This window comes from Tachypleus tridentatus, chromosome 4 (genome assembly GCF_004210375.1).
Source record: "Tachypleus tridentatus isolate NWPU-2018 chromosome 4, ASM421037v1, whole genome shotgun sequence".
In the NCBI taxonomy this organism is placed as follows: Eukaryota; Metazoa; Arthropoda; class Merostomata; order Xiphosura; family Limulidae; genus Tachypleus; species Tachypleus tridentatus.
In genome coordinates this window covers 41,251,961-41,279,660 of record NC_134828.1, presented here as the reverse complement: position 1 = coordinate 41,279,660, position 27,700 = coordinate 41,251,961, and the positions used below count along the sequence as shown (strand labels likewise).

The 27,700-nt window shown below is 31.8% G+C and overlaps 1 protein-coding gene across 1 annotated transcript in view; it reads right to left on the bottom strand.

The window, feature by feature from the left end:
- Positions 1 to 27,700, bottom strand: part of LOC143248932 (32 kDa beta-galactoside-binding lectin-like) — a 68,539-nt gene that overhangs the window by 6,977 nt on the left and 33,862 nt on the right. Inside the window, exons 2-6 of the mRNA XM_076497941.1 lie at positions 26,968 to 27,056; positions 22,856 to 23,060; positions 11,057 to 11,185; positions 9,257 to 9,345; positions 7,655 to 7,976 (exon numbers count right to left, since the gene is read on the bottom strand). Of these exons, the coding sequence (XP_076354056.1) occupies positions 7,655 to 7,976; positions 9,257 to 9,345; positions 11,057 to 11,185; positions 22,856 to 23,060; positions 26,968 to 27,056 (834 nt within the window). The remainder of the gene's footprint in view (positions 1 to 7,654; positions 7,977 to 9,256; positions 9,346 to 11,056; positions 11,186 to 22,855; positions 23,061 to 26,967; positions 27,057 to 27,700) is intronic.

The window sequence follows — 27,700 nt, the reverse complement described above, 5'->3', positions numbered from 1 at the left end:
CTAAACACCAAGTGTATGATTATAGTATCCAATACTTCCATTTGCTAACTGAAATGATTGTGTTCTTTTTGCAAGAAAATTTTTTGACCCTCTAATATTAAATTTTATATTCATGTGTTGAATCAAGTTTTACCTGTGGATACTTAAGATTAAAGTTTATTTTCTTGTTTTGGAGCTTATTATGAGTGAATTTCTTTTTCCATTTCACTTATTTGTTGGTAAGTATTATTTACTGACTAAATGTGATTGTTTCTGATTTTTGATTCAGGTAGCAATGGCTCTACTGTTGAAGTTGTCAGCCAGTTCCATTTGTGCTATGTGTGAGCAACTGTTGTTATGCACGACCATTAGAGAGTGTTACCATGGTTTTGGGAACATCCACGAAGGTAGAGGGGAAGAATGTACTGCCTTCGAATGCTCCCCCCCCCCAAGTGGCACTGCTGTATGACTGCGGACTTATATTGCAAGAAGTAGGATTTAGGTACTGATTGTGATGGAACGAATGTAAGAAATAATTTTTTTTTGTTTTCTTTCCAGACGTTAGGTTTCAATTGGTTAAATAGTCTTTTGGAAGTGCTTTTGTTGTGTTAATCTGTAATTGTGAACACTCGGCTATTTAACCTGCAGTTGGAATAATCATTATTATGACAACTAAAGCAGAGGTGATACAGGACATCCTTTAGCTGACGTCACTATAATTACATCGAATCCGAAGCGAAATGCGCAGTTTTTAGAAAATCCGAAATCTGTATTAAAACAAGAGATAGACACTCAGTGAACGCCTCATGAATATTGTTGGCGTTTGTATATGATATAATAGCCCAGCACAACAGTTTTACGTAGACATAATCTACGCATGTTTGATAAAACGACCGCTACACATATTTTCTTTCGGGCACTAAAACATTGTTAGTGACCGAATTCAACTGATATTGAAAGACGAAATATTAGAACTTTCAGAAACTGTTTGTCATCTCTAGCGGTAACTGTGAAGAGGAAAAAAACAACCACAAATATTGAGGTTCTTAGGAAATTCAAGCCAGTGAACGTAGCAACATGTTTAAACACGTTTACTTTACGTAAATGGACAAATTTATGAATGTAGTAAAAATTATTAATTGTATTAATACACTAGAAATGACTTCCAGTAAGCAGAACTATGACAAATATTAATTTAAGACTGTTTCAGCAAAGTGTTGTGAATTCTGTGTCGTGTCATTTGGTTTGGCTTGTGCAATGTAACTGCTACGTTTAAGAGCCTGTTGGAACTTATACTGACGTAATTGCAGTGGAAAGATATTTTATCAATAGAAGATAACATTTTAGGTTTTAAGTCTGTATCTTGGAGGGCTGCCAAAAACCCAAATATTATCTTTGAGTATATAGAAAATGTAATATTAAACTTGAAATGGACAGGAATCAGCAAAATAATAGTTCGGGTTGAACATGAGATTTTGAACATTCGTCTCCTGATATACGAATGAATTAGGAATTTTTCGGATTAAGAACTACATTTGTTCATAAATACTGAAAATACCACACTGCCATGATAGTACAGTATTAAACTAGTTACGTTGTTATTGTTGAGCTGCTACTTTAATATAGTTTTGTATTAAACTAGTTACTTTGTTATTGTTGAGCTACTACTTTAATATAGTTTTGTTTTAAACTAGTTACGTTGTTATTGTTGAGCTGCTACTTTAATATAGTTTTGTATTAAACTAGTTACTTTGTTGTTGTTGAGCTGCTACTTTAATATAGTTTTGTATTAAACTAGTTACGTTGTTATCGTTGAGCTGCTACTTTAATATAGTTTTGTATTAAACTAGTTACGTTGTTATTGTTGAGCTGCTACTTTAATATAGTTTTGTATTAAACTAGTTACGTTGTTATTGTTGAACTGCTACTTTAATATAGTTTTGTATTAAACTAGTTACTTTGTTGTTGAGCTGCTACTTTAATATAGTTTTGTATTAAACTAGTTACGTTGTTATTGTTGAGCTGCTACTTTAATATAGTTTTGTATTAAACTAGTTACGTTGTTATTGTTGAGCTGCTACTTTAATATAGTTTTGTATTAAACTAGTTACGTTGTTGTTGTTGAGCTGCTACTTTAATATAGTTTTGTATTAAACTAGTTACGTTGTTATTGTTGAGCTGCTACTTTAATATAGTTTTGTATTAAACTAGTTACGTTGTTATTGTTGAGCTGCTACTTTAATATAGTTTTGTATTAAACTAGTTACGTTGTTATTGTTGAGCTGCTACTTTAATATAGTTTTGTATTAAACTAGTTACGTTGTTATTGTTGAGCTGCTACTTTAATATAGTTTTGTATTAAACTAGTTACGTTGTTATTGTTGAGCTGCTACTTTAATATAGTTTTGTATTAAACTAGTTACTTTGTTGTTGTTGAGCTGCTACTTTAATATAGTTTTGTATTAAACTAGTTACGTTGTTATTGTTGAGCTGCTACTTTAATATAGTTTTGTATTAAACTAGTTACTTTGTTGTTGTTGAGCTGCTACTTTAATATAGTTTTGTATTAAACTAGTTACGTTGTTATTGTTGAGCTGCTAGTTTAATATAGTTTTGTATTAAACTAGTTACTTTGTTGTTGTTGAGCTGCTACTTTAATATAGTTTTGTATTAAACTAGTTACGTTGTTATTGTTGAGCTGCTACTTTAATATAGTTTTGTTTAAACTAGTTACGTTGTTGTTGTTGAGCTGCTACTTTAATATAGTTTTGTATTAAACTAGTTACGTTGTTATTGTTGAGCTGCTACTTTAATATAGTTTTGTATTAAACTAGTTACGTTGTTATTGTTGAGCTGCTACTTTAATATAGTTTTGTATTAAACTAGTTACGTTGTTATTGTTGAGCTGCTACTTTAATATAGTTTTGTATTAAACTAGTTACGTTGTTATTGTTGAGCTGCTACTTTAATATAGTTTTGTATTAAACTAGTTACGTTGTTATTGTTGAGCTGCTACTTTAATATAGTTTTGTATTAAACTAGTTACTTTGTTGTTGTTGAGCTGCTACTTTAATATAATTGTGTATTAAACTAGTTACTTTGTTATTGTTGAGCTGCTACTTTAATATAGTTTTGTATTAAACTAGTTACGTTGTTATTGTTGAGCTGCTACTTTAATATAGTTTTGTATTACACTAGTTACTTTATTATTGTTGAGCTACTACTTTAATATAGTATTGTTTTAAACTAGTAACTTATAGCTTGTTAACTAGTACTTCAATACAGTATTAAACTAATCACTTCGACGGTGTGAGTTATCACTTCATTATATTATAGCATTAAGTTACCACGTCATTGTTGAGCTACCACTTCATTATATTATAGTATTAAGTTACCACGTCATTGTTCAGCTACCACTTCATTATATTATAGTATCATTGCCAGGTGGTGAAGGCACTCGATTAGTAATCTGAAGGTTGCGGGTTCAAATCCGCGTCACGCCAAACATGCTCGCCCTTTTAACCGTGGGGGTGTTATAAGGTTATGGTCAATCCCACTATTCGTTGGTAAAGGAGTAACCCAAGAGTTGGCGGTGGATGGTAATGACTAGCTCCCTTCCCTCTAGTCTTACACTGCAAAATTAGGGACGGCTAGCGCAGATAGCCCTCATGTAGCTTTGCGCGAAATTCGAAACAAACCAAACCAATTCTCCCATTGTTTGTTTGTTGTTGTTGGAAAATTAATAGTCATGTAGAATTTCCCAGGAGTGAGATGTTAATTCAGGCTTTCTAAAGAAATTCTGCATGTGACAGAATGGGATAGTCCTTTACACCCATACTCCTTGCTGAATTTGTTGTTTGGATTGTGCTTACCGTTGCTGTCCCTTACAGCCAGTAGTGACAACACAATCAGTGATACTTATTTAAACTACTATTTAATACTAGGAAAAGTGGTGCTATGTTTAGAAGCTAGTAGAAGTAACAAGGAACTTGATAACAAAGTAACTATTGTATGTGATATACATGCAATTAGTATAATCAAGGTGTAATATTAAGAGACAATCTGTCAATGAAAACACATTATGATTATCCAATTTATCCAAATTTTGCACAATTAGTATCCATTTGGATAATAATTCATTAGATGACGCAATGTGCGACTGGATCAGATCTATTCCATTCATAGAAATAAGGAAGTAAAAATGTCTTGGTAGCAAAAAATATAAGAACAGAATGTCCCCTGATTCTGTAAAGCCCACGGTAGTCAAGTGCTGACGTAAGACTAAAATCAAATGATAAATTCACAACTATCTATTATTTGTTTAAAACTAGTGATAAATTGTGGCCATTTTATTCAAAATGTCCACACCACTGAATAAGATTGACAAGAACTGTAATGGAAATACAAGTTTAAACAAACTTTCCAGTTGTTAAAATGCTTTGATCCAGGCATAACTGTTGAATTATCTTTGTCAAGACAATGCACTCATTTAGATATTTACACTACAGAAAGTGGAATTAGAATGATACTTTCAGTGGTATAAATTGTTTAATAGTTCCGAATGTCACTACTCTACAAAAAATGAAGTGCTTATCATTGTGGTTTGTTTCAGACATTATTACCGAAACTCATACTGTAGAATATTTACTATTTTATTGTATCAGTAAAGTGCCTGACGAATTTCAATATCCATTTATGAGCCAAAGACTTGAGGTAGTTAACGTGTGAGGCAGATTGCAATCCACAGAACATGATGCAAAGAAAAGACTGGTTGGCACTAGGGAAAATCATAAACTACTAAAAATGTTCAAAAGTAGAACTGTAATGTAAGACTGCATTCTCATAACGATTTTGAGAGCAAATGCTGGTACCACATGTTCTCTCTCGAAAGAAAATCTGTCTTAGATGAAAAGTCTGGCGAAGAACCACACTGGATAGAGCCAGTCCTCTGTCTAACACAAAGAAAGGGAATATGTTATAATTGGTTACTTCACCAAACTTTGTCCACTTGTCAAAGCTTTGGAACGATTTTTGCCGACATGTTAGATGTACAGTAGGTTGCAAGCATTATAGCACCTGAAAAGTTTCATATGAATCATGGTGCGAACTCCAACAACCAGTTGTTTGCAGAGTTGTTTCAAGTATTAGGTATGGTGAAAATGTGCTTCACCATATCACTTTAGTTTGATGATTTAGCTGTAGAACAATCAACTGATTGTTATGCAAACCTCTTAACGTTTTGAAAAGAAGTACAAGTTTAAGTGGATATGACGTATAATCTTTTTTTTCTCCCACTACAATTGTACTGTAGTGTTCACAGAGATATGTATAGTAGTTGCACTGTGCAATAGTTAATATCAATGAGTTTGCATATCAACACTTGGGTAAAATGGCTATATATTAAAAATAAATTTGACAATAAAACAATGAAATAACAATATTTGATTTCGTAATTAGGTATGGGTACAATATGCACCTGCAGTGAACAGGTTATATATGAAAGATTCTTTTTTTTTTTCATAACCAACAACAGCTGCATGAAACACAAAACCATTAAAATTTATAACCATGTTACCGATAGGTGTATAAACGTCCGGTTGTCCATGCAATCAGCGACAGATGAACAGAACAACTTGAACAATGGCAGTATCAATCTGTTACAGTCATGGTTCAGTTAATGTATGAAAGATGCTAACAGGAATACCTTATTGTCATGGCTTTTATTTTATCTTATTTATTATAGGCGCTATATCTTAGTTGGTTGTTTTCTTCCATATTCTTACAATGCTAAAATTTTGTCTTCGATTTCCTAAGTTGACAGAGTGCAAATAGACTATTATGAAGCTCTATGTTTAACAACAAACAAATCTCGTATCTGTGTAGAATTAATTTATTTAATTTATGTTTCAAATAATTTTGAATGTTATTCAATTTTATGATTGAGTTATTTATCAATCACGTTACGGTTTAATTCTGTAGTTTAAAATACTTTTCAAAATTTGGTTTATTTGTTTAGGTTTTCCTGCGACATCAGTTTTGTACTTAAAGTTTATTCTCTTACTTTTAAAATCTTTATTTTAATATTTATTTTAGTTTAGATTGTATTTAAATTTTATTTTGTTTTAACTCGATTATGATTGTTTTTAATATCGTCTATTCGTTTGATTTATGTTAATGTAGTTTAGTTTTGTTTGATTTTCAGTCCGTAGTTTTTGTTTTATTTAGTTTTTTTTTCGTTATTGGATGTTTTATATTAATGTTGCTTTTCCTTTGTTTATGTGAAAGTGTGTGTGTGATCGTGTTATCAGAAGAACTGCTTAATGTAAACCACGATTACGTTTATTTAGACGCTTAAGTTAGACAACTGAAGTTAATTTTAAATGTTTGTATCAAGAAAAGCCCAAAACAAAATGAGTAGTGTTACAGAGAAAGGTGCTACACATTTCTCTTGTACAGCTAGAAAAATACCGAATCTTTACTCAAGTAACAATATGTTTAGGAATATTTAAAGAATTTTGTTTGAAGTTAAGCACAAAGTAATACAGTGGGCTATCTGTGCTCTGCCTACCATCGTATCGATACCCAGCTCTAGCGATGTAAGTCCGCTGACATACCGTGTGCCACTAGGATGTAATATTTAAAGAAAATATTGTTGTGCATTAGTGATGACGAGAAAACCCGCTTGTAGAGAAATATATATGTAAACCTGACGATGACCGAAGACGGTCGAAACGTTGTTAGTTCTTCCACATAAAACATTTTCTCAACCCAAACCACCCGTTTTTACATAAATATTGTCGTGCAGATGTACAATACTTAACTAAGGTCCATGTGAACAGGATGTAAGCAGCTTAAACGTCATACCTCAAACATACTTTACAAATGTGTAGAGGTGTAAATACGTTTAACAATATAAACATTGTGTTATTTGTGTTTTTCCTATCAGCATTGCGTGACTATTGTAAACGATTTCGGCGAGTTTTGTCTATCTATAAAAATATGTGAAATAACAATATATTTCTTCTCTTATATACGTCCTTCGTTTTCTTGTGTAAAGAGTCTCCTGCTTACAGACTTACAATTCTAAAATCTGAGGTTCAATTCCCTGCAGTAGACAGAAGGAAGAAATCACATTGTGTAACTTTGTATGAAAAACGCAATATCATGATAAGATATATCGTGACGGTTAAATAGCTCGTAACGGTTAAATAGCTCGTAACGGTTAAATAGCTCGTAACGGTTAAATAGCTTGTGAAATATCCTCAGTAAGCGAAACAAACTATAATTTGTCTTCATAAAAATGGAAAATGAACAAAATATACACAAAACAGATAAATATATTACAAAAAGATGACTGGTAGAAAGTTTTTTTAATTAAACGCCTGCCTGATTCCAACACTTCCCAAGGTTCCTCCAGGCTTAAAAATTTTTGAGTCACCTTGACCAGTTTTATCCATCGAAATTAGTTTCCCTAATTTCAAGCATTGTGATTGTGTGTTCTGTTTACTGTGGTTTTACAATAGCTTCTTAAACAAACAGTAATGTTCCGTACATTAATAACGGTACCGTACTAATAACGGTAATGTAGCTTTGTGTAATATGTGAACTATAGCACGTTGATTTATAAAAGTATGTCGAAAATCTCCACTCAGTTCTTGTGCAAAATTAATCTTACCGGTGTGCTGTTAATCCAGACGTCTTTTATAGCAAGATCTCCTTCAATGTATAGAGTGCAGGCCTTGTGCATCTCCAGGCGGTGACCAAACTTTATAAACTCTTGTCCATTCACCATAGTATGAAACCCATCGCTAGCAGCACAAATTACTAAATCGAAAGCGTCTCCTGGTGTAAAAGGCATATTCCCATCGCGTTCTTCTTCTCCCCATGTATCATCTGAACGAATGTTACGAACCACCACACCATCAGGAAAACGGGGATTGAAATGAAAGACAACGTCATCGGCCATTCCGGGTCCACACTGAACATTAACGATAAACCTGCGTCACGAGAAATAGTTAAACCAAGAGATATCTCCCACTACTTCTATTCTGAAGAAAGGTTTAAGTCGGATAAAATATAATTTCATTTATTATAATGGACGCGTTAAAAACCTATACTAGTTATAAAAAAAAGACTACAAATTGTATCATATGATATAAAAATATTAATTTCATTATGACTATAAAAATATTTTAATAATCTTAGAAAACATTGAACTTCGTAGTAAAGTATTATTTGTAAACTCACAATTTTTTCTTGATGCACTGAATAACAATAAATGTACAGGAAAAAAATTACAGCTATAATTTTAATCCCATAGTAACAAAAACAACACTTACAACTTGCTAAAACATACAGCGGTTGTGTATAGCATAAGAAAATAATTTCAAAGCCTCACCAAATCATTAAGTCAGTTGCAACTTCCAATCATGATTTACCTAATGACCGCGCACCTTGAAAATAGCGCTGTACGGTTTTCACGCTCAAAGCCTACCACTTTTCCCTGGTGGTTATCCATAAAATCCATCTGATGCTCCTTTCGCTACTGGCTGGTATGTCTACTGGAATAGCATGAGTATTTGTTCCCATTCTCCAGATGTTTGAGATAGTTATGATGGTTGAAGGCCTTCTTTTGATGAACCCATAACATCATTTTCAGATAAGGATCATTCTGAATAAAAATTACATACTATTGTCTGAGTCGTGTGGAAGGATTCTACTACTGACCACTGTGTTCGTGGATTCCTACCCGTTTAAAGACGCTATACTTTGCTCACTATGGCTGCATCACAAGTGTTTGTAGGTCTCTGTCTGAATTATCTTTGTTCATCCTAAGTTGATCCATATTCTTATGATTTCTAATACTACTAAGTACATATTCCCATCATTGAAACTCTAAATACCCGTTTTATAGATATTTTACTTTGGACAGGAACCGTAACATAACCATTTTAAAATCGATCAATTTTTGGTGATATGACTTTCCCTACAAAACATCAAAGTGTAGTTTTTATACATGTCACGTCACCGCAATTACATATAGGCCGTGGTGGCCACGTGACTTGAGTGTTTGGATATTCCAAATAATTTTGATATAACATACTCATTCCTCTGTATATTTTCTGTTGTTAAACAAATTGTTGTGTACCTATAAAAATACAACTTTAAACCAGATAACCTTATTTCACATGTACTTTAAAAGAAAGCCGTTCATAGCCTATGATTATAAGAGCGATGTTTGTAATGGTTTATTAGAAAGTTCGTACAATCTGTATACCTTTCTGCATCACCAGAGACTTCTCCACGAATATAAAACATATCTCCTATCTTCGTCTCGCCAGGTATAGACAAACGTAGATGTTTCGGCTGTTGAAAATAAGGCCCAAAGTTAAATTATACCAATATTTCCCATAAAAGTTTTACTGAAAAACAAGTTAATTTATTTTTTCTAACATGGTTTCTGCTAGCTGGTAAAAACCGGTTTGCATGTCTGTAGGCATAATTTCTACAAAACTAAAAACCAGCTTAACTTTAACAGTCCAGCAAATGGTATTTCATAATACAATCCAGTGGCGGCTTTCGGTTATTATTGAGGAGGAGACTAATGATGTTTTAACCCCACCCCTCAAAAAATGGAGAAAACTAAAGCAGGTATTTATATTTACTTTAAATTCGAGTCGTCTGTCGTTCATAGTTGCAAACACGTTGGTAACGTTATTGGGCCAGATAAGGCCTACATATTTTTCGAAATGTAAAACTTTGAAATAACTTCGAAGTCAAGATACATCATCACACATTTTTAATATAAAACATGTCATTGCATAGAAAACTCATCTTTAAGTGTTTATTTTTTAAAAGACACTGAGTAATCACATAATCATAAAATTTGTACCAGCATTTGGTTAATGTGACATTGCGTTGTATTGTACTACACTAGTTGTTATCGGTTAATTTAAGTGTATAGTTGGCTTCGAAATCGCTGTTAAATTCAATAAAAACTGTTTTTGTAACAATACAATGAAATCGTACGAATTAAAAAAAAAAAAAGACATCCTTACGGTCTGTGCCCCATGCCGCGAGATATCACCTATCTGCGCTAGCCGTCCCAAATGTAGCACTGTAAGAGAGAGAAGACAGCTAGTCATCATTACCCACTCTTGAACTACTCTTTTACTAACGAATAGTGAGATTCACAGTAGATTTTAATGCCTGCACGGCTGTAAAGGCGAGTTGGTTTGGTGAAGCGTGGATTCGAAGCCGCGACCGTTAGATTACGAGTCGAGCTCCCTAATCACCTGGCCATGCCGGGCCTTGAAGAGATTATAACAGCTTGTTGTATAAACTGTGGAGAAGTATGGACCAAGACAAACTTCAAAGTACCAGTTCCATCTTCTTTTACTAACAGTCGATTGTTTTAAGTACTAGATAATTTTTTTAAAATATTAACATAGAAACAACATTGGTGCTAAGTTATAATTTTACCTCACTATGGTATAGACAAACGTAGCGGTTTAAATATTTCCCAATTGTTGATTCATGCTAATCTCAACTCCATATTTTTGTACAAGTAAACAAACTTTAAGAGATAAAATGGCAGAGCACAATATAGCAGTGTTTGTGTGTGTGTTTTCTTATAGAAACAACATTGGTGCTAAGTTATAAAAACAAAACCATTTTCTTCAATCGATAATTAACACAAAATTTAACATACTGCAAGAACAAAGAAACAAGGTTTGTTACCTAGGGTTCAGTTAGAGTACAAAAACAAAAAGAGAAGATTCCAGAGAAGAAGGAAGAGGTCTAAGCTGAACATGAACCTCCCTGTTCCAAATATCGATCAAATCCCGATGAATAAGGAAGGTCAATAATTTACCAAATTTTGAATCTCGTCTAGAAAGTGATAATATTGTTTTAAATCATGATTGCAATTATTGATAACAAACTCAATGTCTCTCACCATCAACTAAGAACTAATAAAGAACAATTAAGTACATTACTTACTTTTATCTTGAGTTAAAAGAAAAATTTAAGAAAGCTTTAAAATAAAACTTAATTTAGGAAGTTTCTAATTACTCACGAGCGTCTCTATAGGTATCTGTATAGCTTGTATAATGACGTCACCCGTGATTGACAGGTGGGTTACGTTTGACAGAGGTAGTCCGTCTCGATGCTGGAAAGTCGTGAATGTATTACCATTCACCTCAACCTGCAGACAAAATAAACATTTTAGGTTTCTCAACTGATGCTGTTGGGTGAGCCATGTGCACAATATCGATTTAACCTCAATGATTCATGCTAATCTCAACTCCATATTTTTGTACAAGTAAACAAACTTTAAGAGATAAAATGACAGAGCACAATATAGCAGTGTTTGTGTGTGTGTTTTCTTATAGTAAAGCTACATTGGACAATCTGCTGAGTCCACCGAGCAAGATAACAGAGAATAACAAAATAATTTTCACTTTAGATAATCAAAGAAGTTTTACTTGAGAAGAGTGACCCTGAAGTAAAAGGACAGGATCATGAAGTAACAAGACTAAAAAACATCGCTTATTAGCTACAGAGTTAATTGAAACAATAATGAAATATTAAGCGAGTTTGTGGTCAGTTTACCTGACTACTCTATCTCTTTAAAACTATTGTATTTATATATTATTAAACATTCGATACAGTTATGGTAAGTTTCTGACAGCTCAGCCTTTTCACAACTAATATACATCTGTGTGAGTTAAACACTCAGTACGGTGGTTCCAGTAGGTTTATTTGGCAATCCTATTTTTTCATAATTAATATATGTAAGTACATGTTCCACATTAAGTGCAGTTGTGGTAGATTTATTTGGCAACTGTAACATTAATTACAACTTAGTAGATTTACCTGACAATTCTACCTTCTCACAACTAATGTACATATGTTAGACATACAGTGCAGTGCTAGTAGGAAATGACAACTCTATCTTTTGACAATTAACACGTATATACATTAAGAAAATTCATTACAATAGTTCCAATATATTTTCCTGACAACGCAACATTTTCACAACTATTATGTATGTAGTGGTTAAGCTTTTAAATCCAGTTGTGATAGATTTAAGTGGCAAATCTACATTTTCACAACTAATATATCTTTATGTCAATCATTCAGTGCAGTTTAGGTAGGTTTAAGTAACAACTTTACCTTTTCACAATTAGTATATTAGAGGTGTTAAAAAATAATAAAGAAATAGGAATGTCACGGGGTTACACTACAACAGTTGGTGGTTTTTTGACATGGTGAAACCTCAGAAAGGGTATGATAATCGTTCTATCTATTCATATTTCATGTGCTTTTGTAACTTAGTAATTGTTCAAACCAAATGAAAATTTATATAGCTAAATTTCTCTGTTGTAAACTTTGATTCAGTAACCAAGTACAGATACCTGTATGTAATTAAATTACGTGACCTAACGAACTGAAAAACTTCATAAGAAATGTGTTTGATGTCGGAAATGAGACAGGAAGCTTCAATAGTCATATTTTGATAATGGGAGACATTATAGCTATCTGGCTGATAAGAAGTGGGCCAAAATAATAGTATCAAAACTGATTGTTGAAATTTTAAAATTTATTGATTATTTAAAATGATTGTTGAAATTTTAAAATTTATTGATTATTTAAAATGATTGTTGAAATTTTAAAATTTATTGATTATTTAAAATGATCAGCTATTGATAAAGCTCAATTCGTGTTTATAATTCGTTCAAAGTAAAACCAGAAGTATATATAAGCAGAATATGGCCACACCTACTTTGAGGTTGCACTGTGTAAAAGGCACCGAGTGTTGTAATGTATTCCGTTCATTCCTACCTTGTTTTCTTACGTTTTTCGGTAGTGACTGGAATCTGGGATTATCCTTCTTGTAGCTTTCCTTTGAGTTATCTCTCGACATTTTCATTCTACGGTTTTTCTGCCTTCTAGTTATGGTGGCAGCTATTTATTTGACTGGATTAATGGCCAAGGCTTGTTTTGCATATTCGTTATTACTGTTTCTAGCCTTATCTCTGTTCTTGCAGTAATGTTCTCTTTGCACAGTGACTTTTCAAGGTTATCAACATAAGATTTCATTCTTTTCTCTCGTTTTATTTCCTTGAAAGCTATATTTTTAAAATCGCAATGTTTCAAGTACAAGTCTATAGGTTACACTTAGTTTGAAAACAATTCCAAGGTAAATTATACAACTTATCATTCTTGTTTCAGTCCAAAGCACTCAAGCAAAAAAGCCCTATAAGGCTTCTGCAGTGATGACGTTTGTCTTCACGTAGGAGACTCACGTCTTAAGCACCAACTACTATGATATAATTGGACTGTCCAATCTATAACCCTCGAGCCAGAACTGAACCTTTGCTTTTAAGGTGAGATCAAAGTTAGAACCTAGATCTACAGAACCTACGCAATCCAGTTTTTTCATCTAGCTGATAGAGCTGAGGTTGGTCATGTAGCACTTGCATCTAAAGTCTAAACACTGTACCTGCACATGATATTAGGGCATATTGTTACTTGACAACTCACACATTGTGCACGTAATCATAAAATATGTCTACTAGTGTTCTGCTAGCTCATAATAATGTTTCAAATGGTTATTGTTATTACTTGTTATTATCAAAATTATATGGAAAACTAAGAAAAAATCGCTTTTAGCCAAGGTAGCTTAATTCAGTCATATACATTTATATATGCATAACATAAAGGCTGGAGAGAGCCTTTCCATTAACGATAGTTATTCAGTCAGTTAGATAGTTACACTGCCAAACTAGTGTGTGTTTTTGTTGTTGTGTTTTTTGTTTTCACTGTACAAACCTTCTACAGTACTTTAATGGCTTGTTACACTGTAGTTGGTTTGTTTATTGCTCGACAGCATGTGTAAAGTGCTTAAAAATTTTTATTTACATGTTGTTTGTAATGGGTTTAATATTTTAATTTGTATTACACATTCCTGCTATAAGTATTACTGTACTTATATTTTAAATATTCAGTACAGTTTCGGTAGGTTTACCTAGAAGTTCTACCCTAACATGTATATAAACATCTTGAACTTTTCAATATGGATGTCGTATATTCAAACAAGAAGTACATGTATATGTTAAACATGAATCACACTTTTGGTAGGTTCATCTGATAGGTCCACCTTTTTAAAATTAATATATGAATGTATATGTTAGACATCCTGACAGCTCCATCTTTTCATAAATAACGTGTACGTTAAACATTCAGCACGTTTGGGGTAGGTTTACCTGACAACTCTGTCTTTTCACAACTTATCTATGCATGTCACAAACATTCTATACAGTTGTGATGGTTTATCTTTCTTTATTCTATCTTTTTCCTGTCTTTTCATAACTAATATAAGTAGACGTCAAACATCTATTACATGTCTCATAGGCAGGGGCGTAGATCCTGGGAGGTGGGGTGGGGTAGATACATCCCCCCTTCATTTTAGGTGGGGGGTATGGTGCATACAATCATCCCCCCCTACAGTTTGGTCTGTTGAATTGTTTTATTGCATCACAGGCCTACAAACTGTGTGTTTGTTCTTGTGATTCTCGTGTTCTTACCAATCAAATTATATAATTAGACCGAGATGTAGGCTTTTTCAGTAGCCGAAATGTACATCTTTAATATAGGCGTGTTTCTAAGCTTTTCGATCTAAGTAATAATACGTAAGTATCAGTCAGTAGGCCTAAGTATACATGCAAGGCTTCCAAGCACTATCACATAATCTACCTACGTCATGTACGTAATGTAAGATTAAGTAAACTTTTCATCACAACAGATTTAACAGAGCATGAAATTCGAAAATATTACTCCCAAGCGTAAACTCCTGTGATCTGGCAGGCCATTTGTAGCTTGTAGCTGCACCAATCTTATGTGTATATTGTGCGGTTTTCCTACGCCATTTGTTCTTATGCATGTCTAGCCGGTTTTATTGTCGAACTTACTCTCCTTAGCTGCCGAAGTCGCTGACCATAGTATACATTTAGTGTACAGTTAACGACAGGTTCGGGCCGCTCGGATCCAAACGCGCTCTACATCACCCCCCTACGCTCCCTTTAGTCTGAGCCTCGATTTTACAACAGGGCTCATTAGACCTGTGTTTGTGGCCCTCATTAATCCATAAAATTATATATTCAAACATCTAACACCGCCCTCTACATTCCGACACTCAGTTACACAACCCCTTCCAAACGTGTGGTCAGCTTCCGGTTAGTTACCTCTTTCTTTGTGAACCTGACGATGACCGAAGAAGGTCGAAACGTTGTTCGCTCTTCTATGTAAGTCAATCCCACTATTCGTTGGTAAAAGAGTAGCCCAAGAGTTGGCGGTGGGTGGTGATGACTAGCTGCCTTCCCTCTAGTCTTACACTGCTAAATTAGGGACGGCTAGCACAGATAGTCCTCGAGTAGCTTTGTGCGAAATTCCAAAACAACCAACCAACTTCTATGTAAAATATTTTCTCAACCCAAACGAGCCGTTTTTTGCATATAAATTTCTCTACAAGTGGGTTTTTTCGACATCACTGATTATTATTTCATCACGGCGATTGTACGAGAAGTGTAAGTCTGTGTTTTTCTAAGTGTATTTGTACTTACCTGTTACCATTATGTCTGAACTAGCATACCGTACACCACTATTAACAGTACACGCTCACACGATCGTTAAGAAACTAAGAAATTTAAACCAAAGAATTATCAATAGAAGAAATGACATCTATTTTATTCAACAATGTAGAAAGGAACAACTAACCCATAATTTTGTAAAGGTAAAACTTTCAAAAAATTTTAATAAATACACAAACATTATCCAAAATTTACAGAAAAAACTACTTAAAGCCATGTTGAACACAAAATACAAAGAACTACATGACTAACAAAAACAAAAAATGAACCTAGACCATCAACTGGCATGCTGCATTAAACCAGAGATTTACGGACTTAGACAACGAAACATAAACCAAATCAACACTAAGAACGACAAAAACAAAAAGATCTGCCACAACAAAAAAACTAGAAAAACTAAGATGCAAACAACAGAAAAGACAACACGACAAACCGTTGACTAACCTCATAATTAACAGATCCGACCGACAATTAAACACAGACGAGATACATCTACTTAACAAAGGACTCGACTTCGAAATAGTACCTAGGTACATTCCAACCATATAAATCAAAACATGTTTAGAAAATCTAGCCAGGAGACTTGTGATACTTTCTACAGAAAACAAAAACAAGGTAACAACCAAAAACAACCAACAGAAAGAAGACAACTTAGATAATTTTATTGACATCCAACAGCCAAACTTTCCAGGTAAAATAAAAAAATTTATATTTTCCAGAAACACCTAAAAACAACATCTTAAACGACTTTTTCAAAGAATTTTCTCACAAAACCATCAACATAATTTCACAAAACAGAAAACTAAAAAACAATCTTACAAAAAGAGACATTAATTCCATTAAAAACCTAAAAGAAGACAAAAACATAAAAATTCTAAAAGCAGATAAAGGTAACGCTATAGTCATAATGAACACGAATGAATACATCCAAAAAATGAAGAACATCCTATCAGACACGAACAAATTTAAACCAATACAAACAAATCTAACAAAGACACACGAGATGCAACTGAACAAATTACTACTAAAAATGAAAAAAGACAACACAATTTCACAAACACTTTATTCCTACCTACGTAAAACCGACTCACGCACACCACAAATATACGGCATCCCCAAACCTCATAAACCAGATTGTCCATTACGACCAATAATGTCCACATATGAATCGTTTAATTACAATCTTGGTAAATACATAGCAATGGGCATTCTCCAAATATGTAACATCAGCCAGCTCATTCGTCAAAGACTCTTTTAATTTCAAGTCTAATCTAAATCAACTTAATCATAAAGCCTTAATGGCCAGTTTCGATGTTATATCCCTCTTTACAGAAGTTCCAACCACTGAAGCCTGCAAGATAGCCTTAGAACTCTATATCCAAGACCCTAAACCATCAATAGACATTCCCAGCAACCAATTAGCAACCCTCATAGAATTCACCACGATAAAGACAAACTTCATGTTCAACAGCCACAACTATATACAAACAAATGGCCTAAGCATGGGCAACCCAGTATCACCAGTTCTAGCCAATATTTTTATGACACAAGTTGAAACACAAGCAATTAACACAGCATTACATCCACCACTATATTGATACAGATATGTAGATGACACGGTTGCGGGATTCAAATCTACAGAACACACACTTAATTTTTTCAATCACATTAACTCTATACATCCCAACATTAACTTCACATGTGAACAAGAAGAAAGCAATCAAATATCATTTCTTAACCTCAAAATTACAAGAACCGACACACAATTCAAAACAGAAATCCACCGAAAAATCACCCATACTGGACTATACATTCCTTGGGACTCAGCACATGAAACAAAACAAAAACTCAACATACTAGGAAACCAAATAAACACAGCCATAAAACTATGCTCACCAGATAAAATTAACGATGAATTAGACAAAATAAAACAATACTTCATCAACATCAATCAGTTTCCTCCACAAACCGTAGAAAACGTTATACGCACACACCTAGACAGAAAGCAAAATCAACCAACAAAAGTAAATATATCTCACGAATCAAAAAAATCACGAAACCATATACTGCTGCATACCATATATTCCCGACATCAGCAGACAAATAACCAACATTTGGCAAAAACTAGTTACAAAATATGACATTCCAATTAATACCAAATTTATCCAAAAACCATGCCCAAAACAGGTCTATACTATGTAAAAACTACACTGACAAACACCACACCAACATTATTTACAAAATATAATGTGATAACTGCCACGACTTCTATATTGGAGAAACAAGTAGAAAAATGGAAACCAGATTCAAAGAACATAAAAAGTCACCTTCACGCGTTTTCGAACACTGCAAGTCAAATAAACACAACATAACCATAGAAAACACTCAAATACTAAATAAAGAAACAAACATAAACAAATGCAAAATTAAAGAAGCCTTACTTATACAACAACTTAAACCCAAAATAAACCAATATAAAGGAACGCCTTTATACCTATATTAATAAAATAAAATAAATAAAATTATATATTCAAACATCTAACACTGCCCTCTACATTTCGACACTCAGTTACACAACCCCTTCCAAACATGTGGTCAGCTTCCGGTCAGTGATGTCGAGAAACCAACTTGTTGAGAAATTTATATACAAAAAACGGCTCGTTTGGGTTGAGAAAATATTTTACATAGAAGAGCGAACAACGTTTCGACCTTCTTCGGTCATCGTCAGGTTCACAAAGAAAGAGGTATATATATATATAAAATATATATGCATATATATTTCTCTACAAGTGGGTTTTCTTGACATCACTGAAATTTCAGATTATCACCGCCCTCTAATAAAGTGCTAGTGCTTTAAGGTAAAAGAACAATATATTCTCTTATCATAGAGAGTAAAAATATTGTATTTTCTTGTATAATTAGAACACAAAAGGAGCGATTTCAACGGCCTGAAGCCTCTACTTAAATTGTATTGCTAGTTTTTGTTTAGGTGTTTTTATTTAATACACGTGCTTATAGACATTATATCACAACGTGTTTGCCTTTTGATGAGCTTTAACAGGAATATAATATATTTGTGATTGTTTAAGTATTTTTCGAGAAACTCGCAATTACTTGTGTTGTAACTAGCACACATTATTGTCCCAGCGATGTCCAGGCGGTCAGTCGGCTCGGTAGTCACTGTGACGTTTGCGCGTTCGACTTAAATACATGGTGCAGTTCAGTCCTACTTCCACTTGTGAATGGTGTGCTGATCTTCTCCACGCGTTCTTTGCTTTCTCTCCGGTTCGTCGGCCCGCTTCGCAGCTGTTTCCGACGCTCCTCAACTAGATACACAAACAGTCAACTCCACAGGGTCATTTCACACTATCATTCTAGATTAACTAACAACGTGCCACTCTAGTTTAGCTATCAAGTTTCGAAATCAGGTGACTGATTTACTCTAGCCTCGTGTGGGGTGAAGAGAAACAATAGTTTCGGGGAACGAAATAATAAGTTTACCTAAATACCTACCCAATATAAATCAATTCTACTTCCATTCTGTTCTATCTTCGTTCGTTGTACGTTGGAGTTTTTCAATAAAGACTGTATTTTAGCCTGTTGAGTCATCTGGGAAACAGATTTCAATTATGACAAACAAGCGTCTGAAACTTTCCGATATTAGACAGTTCTGCAAGCCAGTTACTAGTACTACAAGTGGCAATGCAGATGCAGATAATCCAACAGTCTCAAGCAAAGGAATAGAAACTTGCCATACAGAGGAAATACCATGTTCATCAGAGGATGTGTCTGAAAATGCTTGTGCAACTATTGCACATCATGAACCACCAGACAGTTGTGAAACAAGTTTGTGCAGTAATGAAAAATCTGACACTCCACAGATACAGTGTGGAAAGCCATATCATCCAGACGCACAACTAATACAACGACAGAAAGCAAAATCTCAAAATATCAACTTCCAGGGCAAGTGGTTTGATGAGTTCCCATAGCTGCACTTCGACAGACTCAAAAAGTCATATGCTTTCATTGTGCCAAGGCGGAAAATAGAGGCCTTTTTACAGGGAAATTGGTAAGGCCAGTGGAGTATACCTTCATATCCACCGGTTTTTGCAACTGAAAAAAGGCTAAACAGAAATTCAACGAACACCAATCCTCCTCTCAGCACAGATTCGCCATATCTCCAGAAGGTTCACTTGATGTAACTCCAGTGACTGTCCAGCTACATGATAAAAAAAAGAAGCAGCAGGAAGAATGCAAAAGAAGTCTAGCCAAAATATTCAGAAGTTTACGGTTCTTACTGCGTCAAGGTTTAGCATTACGTGGACATACTGATACGGAGAGGAACTTCCTGCAGTTAATAAAGCTCCTGGAAGAGGAAGATCCTGAGTTGACGGCCTACTTGTCAAAGAAAACCACATTCACATTATTTCAGGCTCAGAATGAAATAATGGAGATGTTCAGCCATCACATACTGAGAAACATAGCACACGAAGTGTAGCAAAGTAAAATCTTTGCAGTAATGGTTGATGTCACTCAAGATGTTACAGGTATTGAACAGGAAGCAATATATGTACGATACATAGATGAGAACCTTGACGTCTATGAGACATAATTTAATAATGCAACATGCAGTTGAAGCTTGTGAATGTGTTTGAAATTCTATCTAGTGGGTACACGAACTTGGTGTTTTGCTTCAGAGGTCAGGCAAATACAAGACAGTCTTTGAAAATATTGTATCGTCAGACAGCCATAATGGTCCAGCTAAATACATCCACCCACTGGTTGTGCCGCCTATCTGCAATTACATGTACCAATGATCACTACAGTGACATTGTTGATTCTTTGTCTGAATTAGCAAATGAAAAATCAGATGTAGCAGTAAAAGTACGAGGTCTGCTGGACAGATTTGACAAAGGAAAGACAGTTTTAGGATTGTTGATGGCTCAGCACCCATTAGCTGCATTAGAGGAACTAAACCGTGCATTTCAAGCAAAATCAGCGACAGTATCTGGCATGATTGAAGCATCTGCAAAGACAGTTGAGCAACTGCGGGTATTGCGAACAGAGGAAAATTACAACAAGATATTTGATGAAGCTGAGAAAAAGGTAACTTCCCTAGATCTGGTGCCTATTGAACTACCACGCATTCGCAGACCCCCCAGAAGGATCACAGGTGATGGCTCGCACACCATTCTGCAACAGCTAGAGATTACTACAGAAGCCAATATTTTGAAGTTGTGGACACAGTCATAGAACATCTGGCCACTAGATTCAATGCAAATAACACATGGCAAGACTGACAACTCAGTTATAAACTTCTATCCATAAATCTCTGCACAATGACTCGAGTTTCAGTTGCCCATGTTCAAAGGAACAACAAAAGCAGTATGTCTGAAAGGTGCGAAGGATGCTTATGGTAAAATGCATGAAACAAGCCAGCAGATGTTTAGTGAAGTGTTTCTTCTCATGAAAATTTTGCTTGTATGTCCAGTATCCAGCTGCGAATGTGAACGCAGCTTTTCTGCATTAAGACGATTGAAGACGTGGTTAAGATCAACTATGTCTCAGTGCCGCCTCAACCATGTGGCAGTTTGTCCCACTCACAAAGATGAGGTCGACAAGTTAAATATAGAAGAGCTTATGAAATAATTCATAAACAGATCATTACAAAGGAGGTCTACGTTTGGGAACATGTAGACTAGAAGACTAAATGAATCTTACTTCAATGAAAAGTATGAATAATTATGTGCTACATTGTATTTATGTGTAATTTTCAAGATCTCGCAAAGACATTTTAATTATTTTTATCAAACAACATGAACAGTTTTTCAGTAGATATAAACTTATCAAGGATAATTATTAATTTTATTAATCGAAAACGTAATTCACGCAATGAAAGTTATTAGTAACCGTGTCAAGAAGAATGGCATATTTTATACTGTGCAGTGTGCAGGAATAAATTCATGTGACAGTTAATTTGTGACACATTTGTCTTTATTCTATTAACATTTTGAAAACTGTTCACAACACTATATTTTCACACATAAGGTAAGTATGTATATGTTAAACTTGTCAGTAGAGTTGCGGAATGTTTATCCGATAACTTGAACTTTTCAAAAATAACATGTATATGTTAAACATCCAGCACGGTTATGGTAGATTTATCTGACAACTCAACCTTTTTACAACAAACACGCACACGTATATGTTAAACATTCAGCACAGCTTTAGTAGTTTTCACAACATTTGCACAACGAATGTGTATGTATATATATATGTATATATATACACATATTTTAAACCCCCAGTAGAATTGTATTAGATTCACCTAATAGATCTAGCTTTCCACAACTAATACACGTACATGATAAACATCTATTTTTTTTATGATAAGTTTACCTGACAACTCTAACGTTTCATTTTTTGCATATATACATATATATGCATGTATACAATATATGCATCCAGTGTATTTCCTAATATCTAGCTTCAATGTAAATGTAATAAAATAAAAATGCGCTTTTAATATCGCTTTGGTCGCCTGTGCAAGCAGCGTTCACCTAACGTACGGTTTGCACAACAAAGGAAAGAACAGTATATTTCACCTCTTGGCTTTACAATCAATCTTGTAGATTTGAAGTTTGTGTTTAACGAACTTTCTGTCCTGAACTTTACACGTTTAGATATTCTATCTCTTAGTCTCTCACCAACTGTACAGAATTTGTATGATCGGTTTTCTTTTATATTAATCTTGATTATCAAATTGTCTGTCTTAGTTTACTCCTTAAATTTCTTCACTTACTCTTTCTTATTGTAAAATGAGGATGTTGTAATTTTAATAATGTATGACTATTACAAAACCGGCTTCATCTCTGAAATCTTTCAATTATTTCTTATCATTTAATCCCTAGATCTTCCTGTGGTTAGTATATTATCTCCTGACTAAGCAGATTTGATTTACCACAGGACATATATGTTACACAATATTTAAGTATGTTGTTTACTTATTCAGAACAAGTTTTTCAGACCTAAAACCTTTTTGTGGCATAAAAAATCGCGGAAAAACGACACAAAGTTCCAGGTGAGAAAATTTAAAGAATTATATAACATATCAATCAAATAAAAAGTGGCTATAGATTAAACTTATAAAACAATGTAAAGCTACAGTATGCTATCTCCATTATCATGTGACGTCGTATTTTTTATAGGGAATTCATTCTTACCTCATATCCATTTGAAAAGGCACTGATGACCACCAGAAAAGGCATTGTGGGACTGAAAGGGGAATCACCATCTCTTTCCTCCTCACCCCACTCACCAGAATAAGAATTCCGTACAACACAAGCAGTGTCCTGGAAGCGAGGGTTGAAGTGAAAATATATGTCAGCACTATCAGGGTCACTCCCCCTCTTGAGATTTATAGCAAACCTACAAAAAATATTTCGAGCTTACTGTTCTGGAATCGAAAATTTTTTACTAGTTGTTGTTCTTTTCAGACAATCACTGTCAACCTTCGTATAGTAGGAATATTCTTCATTCTATTTTTACTAGATTATTTTTAATAATTGTTAATATTTCTAACCTAAAGAATTATTATCAACCTAACTACAAAATCGTGATCAGTAAACTTTAGAGAATCATTACCAGCATAACCAGAAAATTGTTATTAATATATGACAGCGTGTCATTACGAGCTTAACTATAAAATTGTTGTCAGTATACTCCAGAAACAGATATTTCCAGGTTTGTGGATAATTTTTCAAGGTTTCCCAGCTTATTTTACTCCTATTTCAAATGATCTTACTTTTCTGGATTTCGGAAGCTCATGAACATCATCAAATGCTTATCATCATTCATGAATAACGTCTGTATATATATATACATATATAATGTAATATAATGAGAAGTATACATTTTGTATATATATATATATATATTGTAATATAATGAGAAGTATACATTTTGTATATATATACATATATTGTAATATAATGAGAAGTATACATTTTGTATATATATATATATATTGTAATATAATGAGAAGAATACATTTTGTATATATATATATATATATATATTGTAATATAATGAGAAGTATACATTTTGTATATATATACATATATTGTAATATAATGAGAAGTATACATTTTGTATATATATATATATTATAATATAATGAGAATATACATTTTATATATATATATACATATTGTATACATTTTGTATATATATATATATATATATATATTGTAATATAATGAGAAGTATACATTTTGTATATATATATATATATATTGTAATATAATGAGAAGTATACATTTTGTATATATATATATATATTGTAATATAATGAGAAGTATACATTTTGTATATATACATATATATTGTAATATAATGAGAAGTATACATTTTGTATATATACATATATATTGTAATATAATGAGAAGTATACATTTTGTATATATATATATATATTGTAATATAATGAGAAGTATACATTTTGTATATATATATATATATTGTAATATATAACGAGAATTATACATTTTGTATATATATATATATATTGTAAATATAAGAGAATTATACATTTTGTGTATATATATATATATATATTGTAATATAACGAGAATTATACATTTTGTATATATATATATATATTGTAATATAACGAGAATTATACATTTGTATATATATATATATATATTGTAATATAATGAGAAGTATACATTTTGTATATATATATATATATTGTAATATAATGAGAAGTATACATTTTGTATATATATATATATATTGTAATATAATGAGAAGTATACATTTTGTATATATATATATATATTGTAATATAACGAGAAATTATATACATTTTGTATATATACATATATATTGTAATATAATGAGAAGTATACATTTTGTATATATACATATATATTGTAATATAATGAGAAGTATACATTTTGTATATATACATATATATTGTAATATAATGAGAAGTATACATTTTGTATATATATACATATATATTGTAATATAATGAGAGAATTATACATTTTGTATATATACATATATATTGTAATATAATGAGAAGTATACATTTTGTATATATATATATATATTGTAATATAATGAGAAGTATACATTTTGTATATATATATATATATATTGTAATATAATGAGAATTATACATTTTGTATATATATATATATATATGTAATATAACGAGAAGTATACATTTTGTATATATATATATATATATTGTAATATAATGAGAATTATACATTTTGTATATATATATATATATATATTGTAATATAACGAGAAGTATACATTTTGTATATATATATATATATATTGTAAATATAATGAGAAGTATACATTTTGTATATATATATATATATATTGTAATATAACGAGAATTATACATTTTGTATATATATATATATATATTGTAATATAATGAGAAATTATACATTTTGTATATATATATATATATATATTGTAATATAATGAGAATTATACATTTTGTATATATATATATATATATTGTAAATATAATGAGAAGTATACATTTTGTATATATATATATATATATATTGTAATATAATGAGAAATTATACACATTTTGTATATATATATATATATATTGTAATATAACGAGAAGCTATATACATTTTTGTATATATACATATATATTGTAATATAAACGAGAATTATACATTTTGTATATATACATATATATTGTAATATAACGAGAAGTATACATTTTGTATATATATAATATATATATATTGTAATATAACGAGAAATTATACATTTTGTATATATATATATATATTGTAATATAACGAGAAGCTATACATTTTGTATATATACATATATATTGTAATATAATGAGAAAGTATACATTTTGTATATATATATATATATATTGTAATATAATAACGAGAATTATACATTTTGTATATATACATATATATTGTAATATAATGAGAAGTATACATTTTTATATATACATATATATATTGTAATATAACGAGAAGTATACATTTTGTATATATATATATATATTGTAATATAATGAGAAGTATACATTTTGTATATATATATATATATTGTAATATAATGAGAAGTATACATTTTGTATATATACATATATATTGTAATATAATGAGAAGTATACATTTTGTATATATACATATATATTGTAATATAATGAGAAGTATACATTTTGTATATATATATATATATATTGTAATATAACGAGAATTATACATTTTGTATATATATATATATATATATTGTAATATAACGAGAAATTATACATTTTGTATATATATATATATTGTAATATAATGAGAAGTATACATTTTGTATATATACATATATATTGTAATATAATGAGAAGTATACATTTTGTATATATATATATATATATTGTAATATAATGAGAAGTATACATTTTGTATATATACATATATATTGTAATATAATGAGAAGTATACATTTTGTATATATATATATATATATATATTGTAATATAATGAGAAGTATACATTTTATATATATATATATATATTGTAATATAATGAGAAGTATACATTTTGTATATATATATATATTGTAATATAATGAGAAGTATACATTTTGTATATATATATATATATATATATATATTGTAATATAATGAGAAGTATACATTTTTATGAAATTATTACCGCACATAAAGTTAATTTTGTACTGTGCTTTTCATTTATAAATAAAGAGTATATAATACGATTTACAGATGAAGATAAAATTGCTGACAGAAAGATTCAGTCTTCTGTTTATTATATCTGTATAAATGTCATGAACAAATAAAACTGTCAATCTTCGCTTCTTATAACGTTGCGAAATGAATTTATAATTGAATCTGTGGCTCTGACTAAATATATAGAGGTCTCATCAAACGAAAATATGGCTGTTTTGCATGATTAAATTAGATTTTCCACATGTGGTAATATGAGTTATTAATAAACACCTTTACATAGGGCTGCTAGAGAGTTGGTCTAAAAACTCAGTTGGCACAACACTAGCCTGGTATACGAGAGTTTTCAATTTCGACATCGAGCTCAATGAAATAAAAAAATGAAAAAGGGGGTTGTCATATTCATATGTTGATTTTTAACCAGCTAGATTGTTTAGTTGATAAAAACGATCTCACACAACCTTAGGCCCGTAAAATTCATGTTAACTAATGTTACTTCTCTGAGATACGCTTGTTTAACTTCAGGCTATACATAAAAAAGGTATGTCTTAATTCATCCAATAATAAAAGTTTGTTAAAAAGGCTTACCTATCAGGGTTCTTAGGTACCGTTCCCTGCACGAAAATCTTCGTGCCAATAGATAAACCTCCGGGTATAACGCAAACATGAGGAACACTCTAGTAAATAAAATAAACCAACTTTGTAGTCGAACGCCGAATATTTCATAAAAACAAGAACTAGTCATTTCCAGTATGTATTGTTTCATTATCGCGTACAGAAACACCTTTTGCAAAACTATGTGGTAGCCTTATCCAAAGAAATCTTGACAGTTGAAACTTGTTACATAACGCTACTCACAATGTAAAAAGGATAACAATACATAAACAACGTTGTTTATTTATAAACAGATTAACGTTTCGGAATTAAACAGATACCATCTCTAGTATTTAAAGCAAAATAAAACAATTACGTCATTCTCAAGTGAGTACCTGAAATACATAGCTATAATAACAATAATTTAATATTTAATAAACTAGATTAGTAACAAACAAAATACTGTACATATTATAAAATGTTCTAATTAAACAAAAATTGTGTGTTGTTCAGTGTTGGTGAACGTTGTTTCATACAGACGGTGTCTTTAATTTACTGTTATTATAGCTATGTATCTCAGTTACTTACTTGGGAATGGTGTAATTCTTTTAATTTGCTTTAGATACTGAAAGTGTAACCTGTAGAATTCTGAAACGTTTATCTGTGCACCATTAATTACACAGTGTTACGTATATCTAATGGTCGTAATAGCAGTATTATCATTAGA